The sequence below is a fragment of the Eptatretus burgeri genome, chromosome 11 (assembly GCF_056783735.1).
Source record: "Eptatretus burgeri isolate ZD-2024b chromosome 11, Ebu_testis_v1, whole genome shotgun sequence".
NCBI classification, from domain to species: domain Eukaryota; kingdom Metazoa; phylum Chordata; class Myxini; order Myxiniformes; family Myxinidae; genus Eptatretus; species Eptatretus burgeri.
In genome coordinates this window covers 89,498,588-89,515,286 of record NC_140971.1, presented here as the reverse complement: position 1 = coordinate 89,515,286, position 16,699 = coordinate 89,498,588, and the positions used below count along the sequence as shown (strand labels likewise).

General features: G+C 43.9%; 1 protein-coding gene across 4 annotated transcripts in view; it reads right to left on the bottom strand.

Annotated features, from left to right (window-relative positions):
• Positions 1 to 16,699, bottom strand: part of LOC147017591 (uncharacterized) — a 66,688-nt gene that overhangs the window by 2,318 nt on the left and 47,671 nt on the right. For 3 of the 4 annotated variants that reach the window (XM_085847325.1, XM_085847327.1, XM_085847326.1), the window contains exon 10: positions 12,158 to 12,294. In XM_085847325.1, the coding sequence (XP_085703451.1) occupies positions 12,158 to 12,294 (137 nt within the window). Of the gene's footprint in view, positions 1 to 7,014; positions 12,295 to 16,699 lie in introns of those variants that run through there. The other variant, XM_085847328.1, reaches the window with a different exon arrangement.

The following is a 16,699-nucleotide window of genomic DNA, read 5'->3' as shown; positions in this document are numbered from 1 at the left end:
ACTTCCTCACTCTATTCTTTCCCATTCTTCCCTCCAGGCTTTCAAAACAGCTGTTCAGCACCACCTCTTATCTTCCCCCATCCAAATTCATGATCTTTTCTACCCCCGATAATCCACCCAAGCCCACTTCCTTCAATTCCCCTGCTTTCCTTCCTGAAAGTCCCTGTAATGTCCATCTTCTCTTCGCCATGTTCCCTGTCCCATCCCCATCCCTCTCCCTTCCACTGTTCACCTAATGTGTCTGTTCCCCACTGTTTTGTCCCTTCCACTCCCGCCCCTCTTGTATCATGCCTCCTTACTGGGAGTTGTGTGTTCGCTCTCATACGAGCCTCGACCAAGGTATACAAAAAAAAACAAAAAAAAAAAACACTGTGATGTAATTTTCTGGAAAACAGTAACCAGTGAACAAAAATTAAATTAATAATTTTCGGCCAGGTGTGTGTATGAAACATAATTGAGGCATTCTTTTAATTAAATCTCGGATCTGCTGGATCAAGTGCTGGTCACACACAAAACAAAACAAAACACATTTTTCGTGACTGGGTCAAAAGGCAACAACAATGGCATGCTCAAAGGAATTGTTCACTCATCCTGGGTACATGATATGTCAACATGAGCAGACATTAACATGGAGTCTCTTGAAATATGAGACAAGCTCACTGATTGTTCTCCAAATTAATGATAATACCTGGGTGCGGGGAATGTAAGTATCTTCGAATGGAAGGAAATGGAGAAAAACATGGTACCCCAATATTTATATTCAGTTTCATGCATTATTTATCTATTAAAATATGGATGAAAAATATACAATATATTGTAATGTAGAAAATAAATGCAGATTAAAACATGGCAAGCAGGAAGGAAAATCAGAGCCAGTGCGTGACGCAGGTAGATGGAAAAAATATATTGATGGGTAATTTAATATACAGTATAATTGTACAGGAAGAAAACCATGAATCTGAAGATTCTATAAAGTTTTAAACCTCACCAGCATATGAGAAGATTCCTGAGTCATGACAAGCCATGGAAAGTGAGAAATAAGCACTTAATTATGGAGTGGCACTGGGTGGCGGTCGTGCAGACGACAATACCAAGACGATAATACCCTCAGATGGAAGTTGGGTGGATGTTCCGTCTGCTGGAATGAGATTGTGGATGTTGGGAATTACGACTGCTTGATAAAAACAGAGCATCGCGATGGCTGGTGAGCGAGTGTTGATGTGATGTGATGTGATGCGATTCCCACCCACTGCTCAGAATGTCCAAATGAAGAGATCCACAGAGGCGGGGTGAACGGCGAGAGTAACTGTGAGGATCCCATGGAGTCATTTGCAGAAGTAGACAAGTTATCTCTGGCATTATAAAAAAATTGACGAAGTGCAAAAAAGGTAAATTTCCCGAGGGGGTCACTACAACTTTACTGAGCAAGCAATTAGTTGTCCAATGTGACTTTAGTTGCATTTGGAAAGAAATACACCACATTGAACACTGGCCAGGTCAGATCAGGTATGGGAGGAGCATGCGCTGGAGCAGTACATCGCTGCCTCCACTTTCTGCGTCTGTGCACTTTCCTTTTCTCCATGCACTACACTCTAGGGGCCCCCGTCTGGCCATCCCCCAGGCAAATGCCTGGCCCATCCCCATCTCTTGGAGATGCTGATCAACCTGCTGCAACCATGAGGCACGTGGTTGGCCCATTAGCCTCCTCCACTCACGAGGCTCCCTCGCTGAGAGAATCTGGTGAGCAGGATCAGCGTCAGGAAAACGAGCCACATGTCATTGCAGGCACAACTGATGCTCAGGGACTGTGCAGGTAACAAATCTCATTTGAATCTTTCTCAGCAAATGCTCATTGGACGCAAACCTGAACAGAGATCGCCAAGGATTCTCTGAAGAGACCTGGTACCAAAGGAATTAAGTCTCCATCTCAGATCCCTGGTCAGAGTCCAAGTCTCACATCCATAGAGCAGAATTAGAATCACCAAAGACCTGAAGACGAAGGCTTCCATCCACCTGCACAGGTACCGGCAGCGCCACACCACATGATCCAGTGAATCCATGACACCCTAGGCCCGACCCATATGTCCATTGACCTCTGGCTCACAGCCAGCAGAGACAGGGAAGTGAATCTCTCCGTGACCTCAACATCCTCACGACAAACAGGTAGAGACAAGATAGCAGCATCCAATATGTCAATGAAAGCCAGGATCTTAGTTTTCACAAAGGAAACCCGTAGTCTCAGCGGCTTTGACTCCTCATTCAGTATTTTGAGGGCCCCCAAAAGGATATCCAGAGTCTCTGCAAAGACTACTGCATCATCTGCAAAATCAAGGTCAGAGATCTTGACATTCCCAAGTTATGCACTGCAGCTTGATCTCTCTGACATCCTCCCCAGAATCCAGTCCACACAAGCGCTGAAAAACGTGGGGGCCAGTACACACACCTGACGAACTCCAGCAACAACTGGAAATAAGTCAGAGATGGCATTACCAATCTCACAGAACTCTCCGTGCCAGAGAATAGTTTACACATGAGATTGATCCGTTTTGGTGGCACCCCATGAAGACCAAGAATCCTCCAGAGAGCATCCCAATTTACTGAATTGAATGCTTTGCAGAGATCAACATGTGCTGCAAGCAGCCCCTGCCGAAACTCTCGTCTGCGTGAGGTGACGACCCAGAGAGGAAGAATACGGTCAATCATTGACCTCTTTGGTGTAAAGCCTGACTGCTCTGGATGCTGCTGCTCAAGCATGTGATGGTGAACCCTCTCAATAATTATCCGAGCAAACACCATGCCCGGCAATGAGAGCAGCGTCACCCCTCGGTAATTGTTGCAGTCTTGACGATCACCCTTCCCTTTCCAGAGAGGGACAACAAGGCCGCTCTTCCAGTCAGTTGGAATGATGCCTGTGTTCCAGGCAGAGAACAGAACTGCATGCAATGACATGAGTACAGCATTTCCACCAGCCTTGAGAAGTTCAGCGTGGATGCCACAAATCTCTGGAGCTTTACCCCATTTCAACTGGTTCACTGCAGCCTGTGTTTCCACAAACAAATGTGGATCCCATTGATTGGAGGGTCAGCAATAGGGATAATAACACCCCTGACATCCAACTCAACAGCTGATAGGTCAGCCTGGGTCAGCCACTCAATGCAACCGGCCCAGTGGGCCTTCACTTTGGACTCCTCTGTCAAGAGCCCAACACCCTCCACTCTGACTGCAGTGCACTGAGGGACGGGCTTGGAGGAATGCAATACACAAATTCCCCTGAATGCAGGACGAGAATCACATGACCGCAGGTGGTGCTCTTCCAACTCACAGATTTCAAACACGTAGGCCTCCTTGTCCACCCTTAGTGCATGGACAATTTTATGCCTCAGCTCCCTGAACAGCTCAGCTCTGCCTTCAAGCCTGACTCTGCGACTCCGGTCAATGGTATCCAGTGCCCCTTGAGAGAAAAAATTCTTCTTCACCCTCCTGTGAGTTCCACTACATCCACTGGCAACATCAAGGATGGTGGTCATGAAGGCACTCCACAACTCTTCAGGATTCCCCAGAGCACTCAGACCCACCAAATCCCCATTCAGCCTGTTTGCAAACTCCTCAGCTGCCCTCTCATCCTTGAGCTTGCCAACATCCAGCCGAGGCTGGGATGGTCCCATTCTCCCAGATTTAAGCTGCAACTTCAGAGATGCTGCAACAACCCGGTGGTCGATGTTGAGGAACTGAGCATACCGGTTGATCCTTCAGTTCTGGATCATCCTCCAGCGACCATTAACGAGCACATTGTAAATCTCGTTTGCCACACTGCTATTGTTGGAATCCCAATTCCAGATATGAGCCTGTGGGTGCCGAAACCATGAACCTTCCACTTTAAGTCCATGACTTCTTGCAAACTCAAGGAAATTAGTGCTATTCTGGTTCACAGTTCCAGACCCATGGGGACCAACACACGTCTCCTAACCATCCGTATCAATTCCAGTTGATGCATTAAAATCCCCCAAGACTAGAAGAGTATCTCACCTGGAGCACTGATCAGCCACAGACTCTTGGACGGCATAGAATGCATCCTTCGCGTTGAGATCACTCGCCTCAGTTGGAGCGTTTAAAGAGACCAGGGAAACGATACCCAACTCCCAAGTAGTGAAGAATCATAAGCCTCATCATAAGCTCATTGACCGGTGTTACCTCAATTATCATTGGAGTCAGCTTATTGGACACAACTGCAGTAACCACTTGGGCATGGTAACCATCAGACTGACCAGACCAATAGTTAAGTGTATCCACCAGCCATGATCTCACCACTATCCGGTCTCCTAACCTCAGAGAGTGCTGCAATACCGATGTTCAAACGCTTGAGCTCATTTGATAACAGAGTCAGGTGATTATCCTCTCTCAGAGACAGGACATTCGAGGCATCCACCTGAAGAGACAGTCTCAGGTTAACCAAAGGCGACCGCCGTCTGGTGGACGACACCTCAGCACCACTCTGCCACACACCATCACAATCTGACCAAGTAAGGTTACCCCTTAGTTTACCTCCTTCAAGCAAGGTCAAAAATACTGGACTTTGACCTAATTTAATGAAGGTCAAGAGGTTGCAGTGAATTTTTCCAAGACTGGGGGAAAGTAGATGTTTTATATTTTGCGGAACCTTGTATTTATAAAAGGTTTTGTTTTTGTTTTTTTGACCTGTTTCCTTCGGGTGACTTTGTGCACCTGCTGGGGGACCTGTTGCATCGCTCTGCAATGTGTTTGATTTCATGGACTTCGCGGTTGTTTTTCTCAGATGTAAAACTTTTATGTGAGCAGAAGGTGGTTGAAGATTGGCAAGTAATTAACAGTAAAGGTAACCTGTATTAAAGTATGCACAGATGTGGAATTACATTTCAGCGATTTTGAATAACCGCTTTGATTTGAATTGTACATACCAATGTCACACAATGGCGACCTTCATGGACGGGTAACAAAAATCAGTCAATGTGATTGGTTTTCATTTCAGATGATTTCATCTCAGTTTGTGGAATGGAAATCTGATAAATTTTATGTACACTGTATTTATTTGTTTTGACCAAGGAACGGAGTTCATTTAAAGTGGGTTTTCTTTTTTACAAGATGGACAGCAGAAAGTTTTTTTTAAATGTTGCTGGATGGATGACACAAAGTTCACATTTTGTGTCGTTCTAAACCATGTTGTCAAAGCTTTTGTTCCCAAGTAAGGAAGTATTGCCAGAGTCGGTTATTGCTGACTGTCGTGGTTTCCAGCCTGGAGACTTTGTTTTGATAAAGTCTCACTAAAAGGGAGAATGGCGCTCTCCGACCCGGGTAAATGGGACATCATCGGTTTTTGCTCGCTCATCATGCAGCAGTGAAGAGCCAGGGCAAGTCAGAATGAATCCTGTTTCAGCCAGGGCAAGTCAGAATGAATCCTGCAGGGCCTTTCCTGTTTCAGCATGATAATGCCCCAGTGTACAAAGAGAAGTCCATACAGAAATGATTTGTCAAGATCGGGGCGGAAGAACTTGACTTGCCCTGCACAGAGTCCTGACCTCAACCCTATCGAACACCTTTGGGATGAATTGGAACGCCGACTGCGAGCCAGACCAAATCACTCAACATCTGTGCTTGACATCACTAATGCTGTTGTGGCTGAATGGAAACAAATCCCCAAAGAAATGTTCCAACATCTCATGGAAAGCCTTCCCAGAAGAGTGGAGGCTGTTATAGCAGCAAAGGGGGGACCAACTCCATATTCATGCCCATGATTTTGGAATTAGATGCTGGACGAGCAGGTGTCCACATCGTGTACATTTCACGAGAATCAACTGAACAGAGATCTGTGCTGCATGAGTTATTACACCCACTTTTAATTTTGTTTCACAATCTTACATCGGATACTAAAGGCAGAATTTACGAAAAGCGTTTAGCGAGCATCTTGCTAACATACACCTAACCCTTAACGCTGACAAAAAACATCGTTGTTCCACACAGCTAATTGAAAAAGCTACGAAGTGAGATAAACAGCTGATTTGTCTGTCCTGTGAAACACCCACATATCTTCAATATCCAATTGAAATGATGCACTTGCATAGAATTACAGCACCACAGACATTTGTTGGAGGGGATTCAGCAGATTGCTCCTCATTGTAGGTTCATCCAGGTCATCTTGCTCGAGATTCAGCAGCCAACGAAACGATTTCTTCGAGAGTCTGTAACTCCGGACAAATTTGACATTGTCATTCTTCTCCAGAGAATTGAACATTCTCAATTCACGTCGGCGAACTTCCTTATTCGTATCCTTTTCCATATTCACCGTCCCATATGAACTACCAATTATAAGCCATGCAATTCTTATACATCCCTTTACTATAGTTATTCTTTGCAGACTACTATAATTAGAACCGAAATCACTTCAGTTACCGGCAATCCTTACTGCAGTACATGAACCACCATAGTGTAACCTATGGTGAGTGATTCTGCAGTTAACTTATATTGCCAGGAAGTGTATGAGAGTACAACTGCAATTCTAACTATTCCATTTTTCCTAAAACCTGCTGCAAGGCCTTAAACACACTCTTAAACATGCCGTCACTGGTGTGCAAAAGTTTAATTTCTATTTAAATGCTTGTGATTAGGTTTTGATCCACATTAGATAATCACTCTTCAGCAATTGGCGAGTAACTTTGAACGAGTGATCATCGCACGATCAGCGATTCTACACGCGCTTAACTCTCAAACGTGTTTCGTAAATTCGGCCCAGAGTGTTTAATAAAAGTTAGGAAGCATTGCAAAAAATTGAATACTTCTCTAGAAAATAAATATGAATATAAAAATTTTGACCACCTAGTACCTTTAAAATTTGATGAGTACAAAGGAGAAATCACATGTTATTTCTAACTTTTATCTCGGAATTGATAGGAAGAAGATATCTAAAATGTCATTTCAAGGAAGAACAGCATTTTGACGATAAAGGAAGTGAAGCATATAACAACATCAGCAATGAGCATGATGTACACAGCCTCTCCAAACAAAGTTTATTTGGGATGATCATCCTCTGCTTCCTTCCCAATGGCACTTCCAGTCACCTCGAAGGGTGTGCTTGGGTCATCACAGTAAGTATTGCTTTGTGCAACAAAAGGCATATCGGTATTTTAAAAATCACACATGTTTCACAAATCTATGCAATTCTTGCATTACTGTTTAGGAACAGACTGTCTGCATCCTACTATTACTTTGCAATTGATCACTGGCTTTGACACCAATACAAATTTTTCTGATGGATCCTCAGCATCAAAAAGCTGCACATAATCGAACAAACTGTGCTCTTCTACGTGCTCTGTCCCCCCCCCCCCCCACAAAGTATCTGGAGGACGCACACGGTCGTCAAGCAACCCCCTCCAAGTGCAACTGCCTAAATCCAGAACCGCTGCTCACCTCCACTCATTCATTCCTCTCTTTTCCAGCCTGTGGAACCACCTTCCACACTCTCTTCAATGTCATTGATCTTCCTTCCGGGTCTTCAAGACAGCTGTTCACTACCATCTCAGGTCATCCCCCCCCCCCCCATTCAAAACAATGATCTTTTCTACACCCATTAAACCACCCCCACCCCTCCCAACATTTTGCTCTTGTATCCATCTTGTACACCCCTTGCATTCTCCCCTACCCCTCATTACCCTCGCCGAATGATTCGGAGAGGGTATTGCAATTGGGCCCGTTTGTTTGTCTGTTTGTTTGCCTGCACAGAATTTTTGTGTTTTTCTCTACAACCACTGTCGGAATGAGACGAAATTTTCAACATTGGTGCAACCACCAATGTAGAACGTTTCAATGATAATTATGATGTCATCGGTCACGTTGTGTGGCAGCCATATTGGAAAAATGGAAAAACTTTGGACCTCTGTCTGAATCCGCACCAAGGAAAATATTGAAACTTGGCACATAGCAAGTACTCCTCATGTGGAATGAGTGATTTTTATGACGTCTGGGTGCCTTCATTATGATGTCATAATTGCATATGTAAAACGCCACATTCGATCAGTATGAAAATTTTGGCGGGTCATCTCGGGATAAAATGGTCCATAGAAAAAAAATTCATGACGTCATCAGTCACATGATTCGGCAGCCATATATATATATATATATATATATATATATATATATATATATATATATATATATATATATATATATATATTTTTTTTTTTTTTTTTTTTTAATCTTCAAAAATCTTCTTCCCTGAAGTGGCTGAACAGATCGAGGTGACACTTCACACATATGACCGCCTGTCCATGATGAACAAATGGTTAACACATATGATGTCATTGGTCACAAGGTTTGGCAGCCATATTGGATTTACCCTCAAATCTATAAAAAATATTCTCCAGAACGGCTGGACAAATCTATGGGAAACTTTACACAAGTGTTCCCCAAGCTATGGGTGTACAAGTGGCACATAGCAAGCACTCCTCATGGAGAATGAGTGTGGTATTTTTATGACGTCATAGTTGCTTGCTTTCATTATGACATCATAATTGCACATGTAGAACACTACATCCGATTAGTATAATCAAGCTCGAATGAGCTAAGATCCTCATCCTCTTAATGATGACGTCATAAAAACGAATATGACGTCATTGTGATGCATCAGGTTTGTGATAAATTATCTGTGCTAATGCCCGGCTTGATTCCCGCAAACAAAATTCAAACAGCTTGCCTAGTTTCGGAGATAATGGTATAGGCGATTTCCATTAGCGGCGATATTATGACGTCAACTTTTTTTCGAGGAAGAATTTCCAAAATCGGAGATGGTTACTGCCTGTGCGTGGGCTTTCTGCATATACATGGCAAGTTTCACGAAGATCCGATTAAAACTCTTGATTGTGAAACAAAAATATGTCAAAAAATAGGAATGACGTCATAAAAATTGATATGACGTCATAGTGATGTATCTATCATATGTGCGGTAATTCATCTCTGCTAATGCCCTGTTCGATTCCTGCAAACAGAATTCAAAAAGCTTGCCTAGTTTCGGAGATAATTTTTTAGGCGATTTCCATTAGCGGAGATATTTTGACGTCATAACTTTTTTCTAGGAGGAATTTTCAAAATCGGAGATGGTTTCTGTCTGCACAGGGTATTTTTACATATATACACCAAGTTTCAGGAAGTTTCGATGAAAACTGTAGGCTGTGAAACAAAAAAGTCCATAAGAAGAAAATGAAGAACAACAACGTGAGTAAGACTTAGAGATCCTCCACGAGGATCTAAAAATTTTGAGGTTCATCTTGGGATAAAAATGGTCCACAAAATTTTTTTGATGACGTCATTGGTCACGTGATTCGAAAGCCATATTGTTTTGTTTTGAAACCTTCAAAAATCTTCTCTGAAATGGCTGAAAAGAACGAGGTGAAACTTTACACATATGACCGCCTATCCATGAGGAACAAAAGAGTCACACATATGATGTCACAGGTCACATGGTTTGGCAGCCATATTGGATTTACCTGAAAACCTATCAAAATATACCACTCAAAAGAGGTCCTGGGAAGGGATTGCAATTTCCGATTGCTGTTTTTCTTGTTGTAGCTGCATCCCTTGTTTGTCCGTCTGTCTAACTTCCCCCTCTGCCCTGCTATTGGCATTTCCCCCTTTTCCAGGCATTCCCTTTGTTATGTTGTGACCTGATCTGTTCTGTATCATAGCTCTTCCATGAGCCTAGATCAATCATGTATTAAAATAAAATTAACAAAAACTTCCAGATGGAGTACATCGCCACCATTCGGGCATTTAAATTGCATCAGATGTGGCAATAAATGTGAATCGCTGCTCCAAGCTTGCCGGCTCAATTACAGAAGATGCCATTTGCATTTTTGATGGTAATTCAAAAGGGAAAAAAGGATTTTCACTTACAATGAAGTATTTCATTAAATTGTATCATAAGAACATGAAGAAATGAATTGAAAATGTGTCTGTAACTTGAAATTACACAACATATCAATAAAAAATGTTAAGGTTATACAAATATAAAACATGTTAATTAAAAATGTGTCAGTTACATGAAAAATTTATTTGAAATTATTGAAAGATATGAATTGCATTGACATGCCTGTGACTGTGATATGACAGACAGAGCAATGGAGTTATTTATCAAAAAGGCATGGATTTCATGAACATGTCTGTGACTTGATACGACAAATATTTGAAATGAGAGTAATATGAACCACAAAACAGACTAGGGGCCCACATTTATAAACAGGTGTATTTGCTTTGGAATGGGAAGGATTCTTAATACCTGGATTACTAAGTAATGTCACATGATTGATGCTGAGGTCTGGCAGGGCGACCAAAAGGTACGCACACTCGCCTATAAGCTCTCTAGCCTGAGTTTGAATCCCGACCGGTGTTTCACAGGCAGGTGATTCATCAATGTGTGTATGTTAAACTGTGCATCCTGTCTGCCGGCATTAGTTGTTGGACATTACATATTCCACAGTGTCCTTCACGAAGATTAGGCGAGCTATTGCCAGCACCATTACCAAATTCCAAATTCTTGCGCTAATGTCGGCTGGGAAGGCAATGGCAAACCACTCAGTATAACCATTGCACAAGAAGCTGCATTGGTGACACCGACGCTCTGTGAAGAGAATGATGAGACAGAGACAGAGAGAGACAGAGACAGAGAGAGAAAGAGAGAGACAGACAGACAGAGATAGAGGAGAGAGAGAGATCATAAGATTGTTGAGTTTGGAAGGGGGGGGGGGAAAATGTGACTTTATGCAAATTTAAGGTGCAGGTGGTGGACTGGTGTGGCAAGGATGGAATGTCATCCATGTATGTGATAACATGAGAAGAAAAACAACATCTTATGTTCATTATTATCTCAATTTTTTTAAAATACAATGCAGAAAAGGAAATTGACATGATTTTGCAAAATTAACTTAGGTCTGCAAAAATTATTGAATAATCATGGAGTGCCTGTGACTCCTAGCCTCCAAAGCCAGTCGCCGACTGGGCATCCTCCGTCGTGCAAAGTCCTTCCTTGGCCCACCTGAGCTCCTGACCACATATAAAGCTTATGTCTGCAGCCTGATGGACTACTGCTCTCCCTTTGGGCCAGTGCTCCTGCCTCTCACCTTTCTCGGCTTCATGCTGTGAAAACCAAGGCATTTAGGATCATTGGTATCTCCCGCGATGAGGATGAGTCTTTGGGCCTCTCACTCTCTCACCGCAGACAGGTTGGTGGTCTTTCTGTCTTCTACCGTCACCTCTCTGATCTCACCCCCCCTCCCCTACACTCTGTCTGAGATGTGTCCCCCTATTTTCCCACAGGGCGCTCAAGGTCCACTAGCAACCCCATTCTGGTAAAACTACCAAAATGCACTGCTCACCTTCACTCTTTCATTCCTCTATTTCCCCGCCTTTGGAAGAAACTCTCACACTCTCTTCAATCCCACTCTTCCCTCCAGGTCTTCAAAATAGTTGTTCACCACCATCTCATATCTTCCCCCATCCCAAACTATGATCTGTCCTGCCACTGTCAATCCACCCCAAACCCACCTCCTTCAAATTCCCTGCTCTCTTTCCTGAAAGTCCCTGTAGTGTCAATCTTGTTTATCCTGGCGTACCCCACCCACATCCCTCTCCCTTCCACAGATCTTCTCATGTCTCTGTTCCACACTGGTTTTTCCTTCTCCCCCCCACCCTCCCCCCGTCTCCTGCTCTCTTTGTTGTACGTTCTGTGTGTTAGCTCTCATACGAGCCTCGACAGTGCATACAAAAAAAAGAAAAAAGAGTGATGACCATCCCTTGGTACAGCAACACTATGAAAATGCACTCTTCAGGAAGATATGACAGAACCAGAATGAAGCACCAACTTGAACTGTAATAAAGCTCGTGAAAATAATTAAAATAACCCAGGAGCCTTGAATCCAAATACCTCTTGTCTAAAGAAAGACAAAAAATATACAACAAACAACTGACACCGAACACCAGAACGACTTAAGATGTGGTGAAACAGTTTGTCATTGATCAGAAGGTTAACCACATTTTGATGATGACAATAAGATATAAGCAATTTTAAAATGGAGTGTTATTTCTGTAGAAGAAACAAACTGTGATTAATGAATCAGAATGCAGGAGGCTTGCGTATTACAAGGCTGACTGGTCCCTGTCGAACAGCTCTGAGGAGGCGCCAAGCTTGAAATCTAGTCAGATCTTGCAAATCCCTGTTCCCCAAGGTCAATAGTTCATCACCCGCTGCGAGACACCCACTCTGTTCTGCCACTCCACCTGCAAAAAGATGACAGTTTTGCCAAACAGAGGAAATGAAAATTAAATGAGTGTTTCCAATATACAGTATTGTTGCACTTGTGGTCGAATGGGGGTCAATTATGAAAGTTAAGCTATAGACCCCCATTTGTGTTCACGTAGATTATAGGACTTTAGAACCTTGTATTAAGGACACGTGGATAGGAATAAGTCATGATGTGTGTTTTGTACAACACCACTGGGAAACGGTGTTGTAACGTTCAGTAGCAAGAAAGGGTTAAAGATGTCTCGGCACGTGTCTCCTAAGCCGAAGCAGTCGGGGGCCGAGTGAGTGGGATTCCTTGAATGTTTTAGTGTCCACACTGTGACATGCATGCCCATTTCTCCCATCTCCTCACACCCTGCAGAAGAGGAATAACCTCTGGCCCTCCAATATGGCTGCCCCTGATTGGCAGCGAGTGAGGTGATGTGCAATTGGACCGTGCAGCTCGGCATCCACAGCGTTAATTAGTTCAGGGTCAACGCCGCCGATCGGATCACGATGTTGTTGCTACACGTGGAGTGGCCCCCGCTTGGTAGGAAGGCTGATGTGGATGCCTCAGAGGTGGAGGAAGTGGACAAGAGAGTGTGGTCTCAATTCTGGGGCAGTTGGAAAAGTGCAGCCAGTTAGAGACAATCTCGGGAAGGATTCCGAGCTGAGCTTAGCTTGCGCTATGTCCAAGTGCATGTGCGGTTCCTGCTGATGTGGATCTCAAACCCTTCCTGCCTGTGATCTTATATCTCACTCAATTTTTTTGTGTCCTGCCAAACACAAAAAAAAAACACAATTTTTTTGTGTTTTTGTGTGTGTGTGTGTGTGTGTGTGTGTGTGTGTGTGTGTGTGTGTGTGTGTGTGTGTGTGTGTGTGTGTGTGTGTGTGTGTGTGTGTGTGTGTGAGAGAACCCTAGGTGAGTTTACTTTCTCTGTTTGTACAAGTTATTGTGTTTATTCATTGTGTACTCCGTTCGGTCTGTGTGCATATCTGCCTACCCAAACTTCCTGTGCAAACCAAGTCTGAGTATTCCAGGATGGTAAATTTGCCAAAAGGGGGATAACGAGTATGATTAGATATGCTCGTTAAATTGTGAAACACCTACAACTGCTCTCAGTGCCTCGTGCAAAGCTCGACCGAAAGCCGGCCATCATTGAGGTGAATGACCTCGTTGTGTGCGATTCCCACCAGGCGTCATTTGTGATTTTGGGTGGGGCTCAAATACAGGACAAAAAAGTCTCACATATGAAATTGACAATTTCATGCAAGTAAAGTTGAGAGTTGAGTCGGCAACTCAACCCATACCTGCCAATACGGAACTTTTGAAATGACATATGAATGATAAATGAGGCCGTGTGTGTGTATGTGTGTGTACATTCAGTTCCGCTCACCAGGCACTTTTAATCTGCCGTTACTCGCATGAAATCTGTGATTCAAATCGTCTTTTAAACATAATCTTCAGCATTTAGATGAAAGAGTGGCAATTTCAAAATGATTAACCATTATTGTTCAGTTCCTGAATACAAATCGGACCCATGGACATATAGGAACACAAAAAATAGCCGTGGATGACAGCTCAGTTCGTTCCAATTCCTGGTAATACATTTAGCTCGCAACGGCCGTGGTTATAGCACATATACACACAAACACACGCACACACGCACGCGCGCGCACACACACACACACACACACACACACACACACACACACACACACACACACACACACACACACACACACACAAACACACGCACGCACGCCCGCGCACACACACACACACACACACACACACACACACACACACACACACACACACACACACGCTTCTCTTTTCACCAACAGAAGCAATTTTTTTTTTTTTTAAACAGGGATAATTTATCTTGCAGCCCCAGAACCAAACAATACATATATTTTTGTGGCCACAGATACCGAAACACCAGCTTGTCACTCAGGGGGATTAATCCCGGGTTGTCCTTGGAAGAGCCAGACCTGGGGCCACCGCTCACAATTAACGTTGTGGTACGGTGGGTTGTTTTAAAACCACGAACGCCACCCAGTCAACCACGAGTTCTAGTGTCCGCCGTCTAATTATTCCGTTTAACTTGAGGTCACGTGGTTACCTGAGTGGGGAGCGCGCCCTCGGCAAAGCTCAAATATTATCTGATTAGATTTTAATTAGGGTGGCCGAGCGTTTTAACCGCTGGTGCGTGCCGACAATTTTTTTGGTCAAATCTGTGACAATTACCTCCCAGTCTATCTTGGTTCGAACAATGCTCGACCAGTGAAGGAAAGGACAAACACAGACAGGTTGGAAATCGACAAAGAATTTATTAATAATAAAATAAATAAATAAAAAGAACCTTTTATTTGCTAAGGTAAATCTTCTTCTTCTTTCGGCTGCTCCCGTTAGGGGTCGCCACAGCGGATCATCCGTATGATCCGCATAGTGATTTCGCTTAGTTTTTACACCGGATGCCCTTCCTGACGCAACCCTGGTCGCCTCTTATGACACACAGGGATATGGTACACCTATTCTAACCGGGGAATACACCGGGCCCAGTACACTGGTACTCACTTCGCCGACCTCGGAAGGATGACAGGCTGAGTCAACCTCCTGGTGTATTTATTCAGTGGCCCAACGGGGCTTGAACTCAGGACCTTTTGGATCCCAAGCTGCTGCCCTAACCACTGCACCAACACCAGGCTTTATTTGATGAGGTAAATAAAGAATGAATTTCAAAGCAAAATTGATCAAAATGCCAGGAAAGAGACAAAGAGCAGATGCTTATCGGGGGTTAACTTACTTACAGCTAAACACAGACAAGGGTACTCAACAGATCATTCGGGGGAGGGGGGGGGGAGAATCGTCTCGCTCACCAGAAAGTCGTCCATGGAGCGAAAACGTCCTGAAAATGCGTGCGTGCGTGTCACGTCTGTCGCCAGCACCCAGCTTTGCCGTGCACCCTCTCGCGGGGCAGCCTTGAATGCCAGTCGATGTCCAGAGGGGCACCAAGAAAGTACGTCGTGGGTTTAGACCCTGGTGTTGTTGGTGATTGACCCGCGCCTCACTTGTTGGCGGCACTGCTCACACCCACACGCGCACCACATGCTCGCTTGCCGAAGTACTGGAAGGGCAAATTGTCTCTTCAGCGCTGGTTAGACACCCGCTTCTTGGTCGCTTCTCTCGTCCTTTGCTTTTTCCTCTCTGGACTTTTTCTCCTCAGAGAACGTCCCTCTTTCGCTCGTTTTTTTAATGTCTCAGAACGTCTCTCCTCACAGAACGTCTCTCCTCACAGAACGTCTCTCCTCACAGAATGTACCTCACGCTTTCTCTCGCTCGTTTTTATATCCCCGGGCCATCTCCACAGGGTGCCGTCCGCCCCAAGCTCACCCCGCCCCACCGGGGCATGGTTACCATGATGACCCGTGCACTCTCAAAAAAGGTGGGCATCGGAGCTCACGAAAAAATGTGTGTGAACGTGTCTGTCGTAAAGAAAAACGCTTCCCATAAGAGAGGGGATCTATCCTTTACCCTTCTCAATGCATCACATTTAAGATCCCATTAGACATGGGGATGGGGCTAATCTAAACATGCATTGAAGGAAATAACTGTCTGAGGACCTGGATTTGTGGAGGCATTCATCAGACCGGATTCTGAAATCCGTAACAATATATTTATAACAGCACTCACAGTCCACACAAATCCCACACCCACTCCCCCTTCCTCCCAAACATGATTAATGCAAGATATCAACTTTTTGGACGAGTTGATCAGGAAGTTCTCCAAATCTTATGTTGTGCAGAGGAACACCCCTTTTCCGCAGGGTACGTTTCCAAGTATTTCCGGCTTCTCTAAGTTTTTGTTGTTGTTTTTTTTCCGTCGGTCCATGCTACAATCCTGATCTGACAGGCATGAAATATGTTCGGGCCACCATGATGAACTTCATTCCCACTGGTTTCTACACATGCTCACCAAACAATCTGGGGCAGATTATGTCATTTTAAAAGTTCCGTTTTATCTTGCATTATGCGGAAGAATTCCAGATCTTATAGTTAGTTGTATTGTGCAAAAAGGGTTGGAATCCTTTAAAACACTATTTATCTCTGTATCATTCCAGTGAGCATAATTTATGTCAATGTTTCACTTTTAATGCATATTGATCACAGTCCATGTAATGTGTTCAGCACAGATCATTGGAAACAAAGCAAATAGCTTCACTTTTATTTTGGTTATAAGTCAAAAAAGCAAATTAGGGTAAATGCTTCATCTACAGTAGTTGAGTGCAAACTCATGATAGTGAACAGCAAGAGAGATGGTGAACTCATGATAGTGAACAGCATGATAGTGAACAGCAAGAGCAAGAGAGAACAGCAAGAGGTCGTCCCATTTCAATT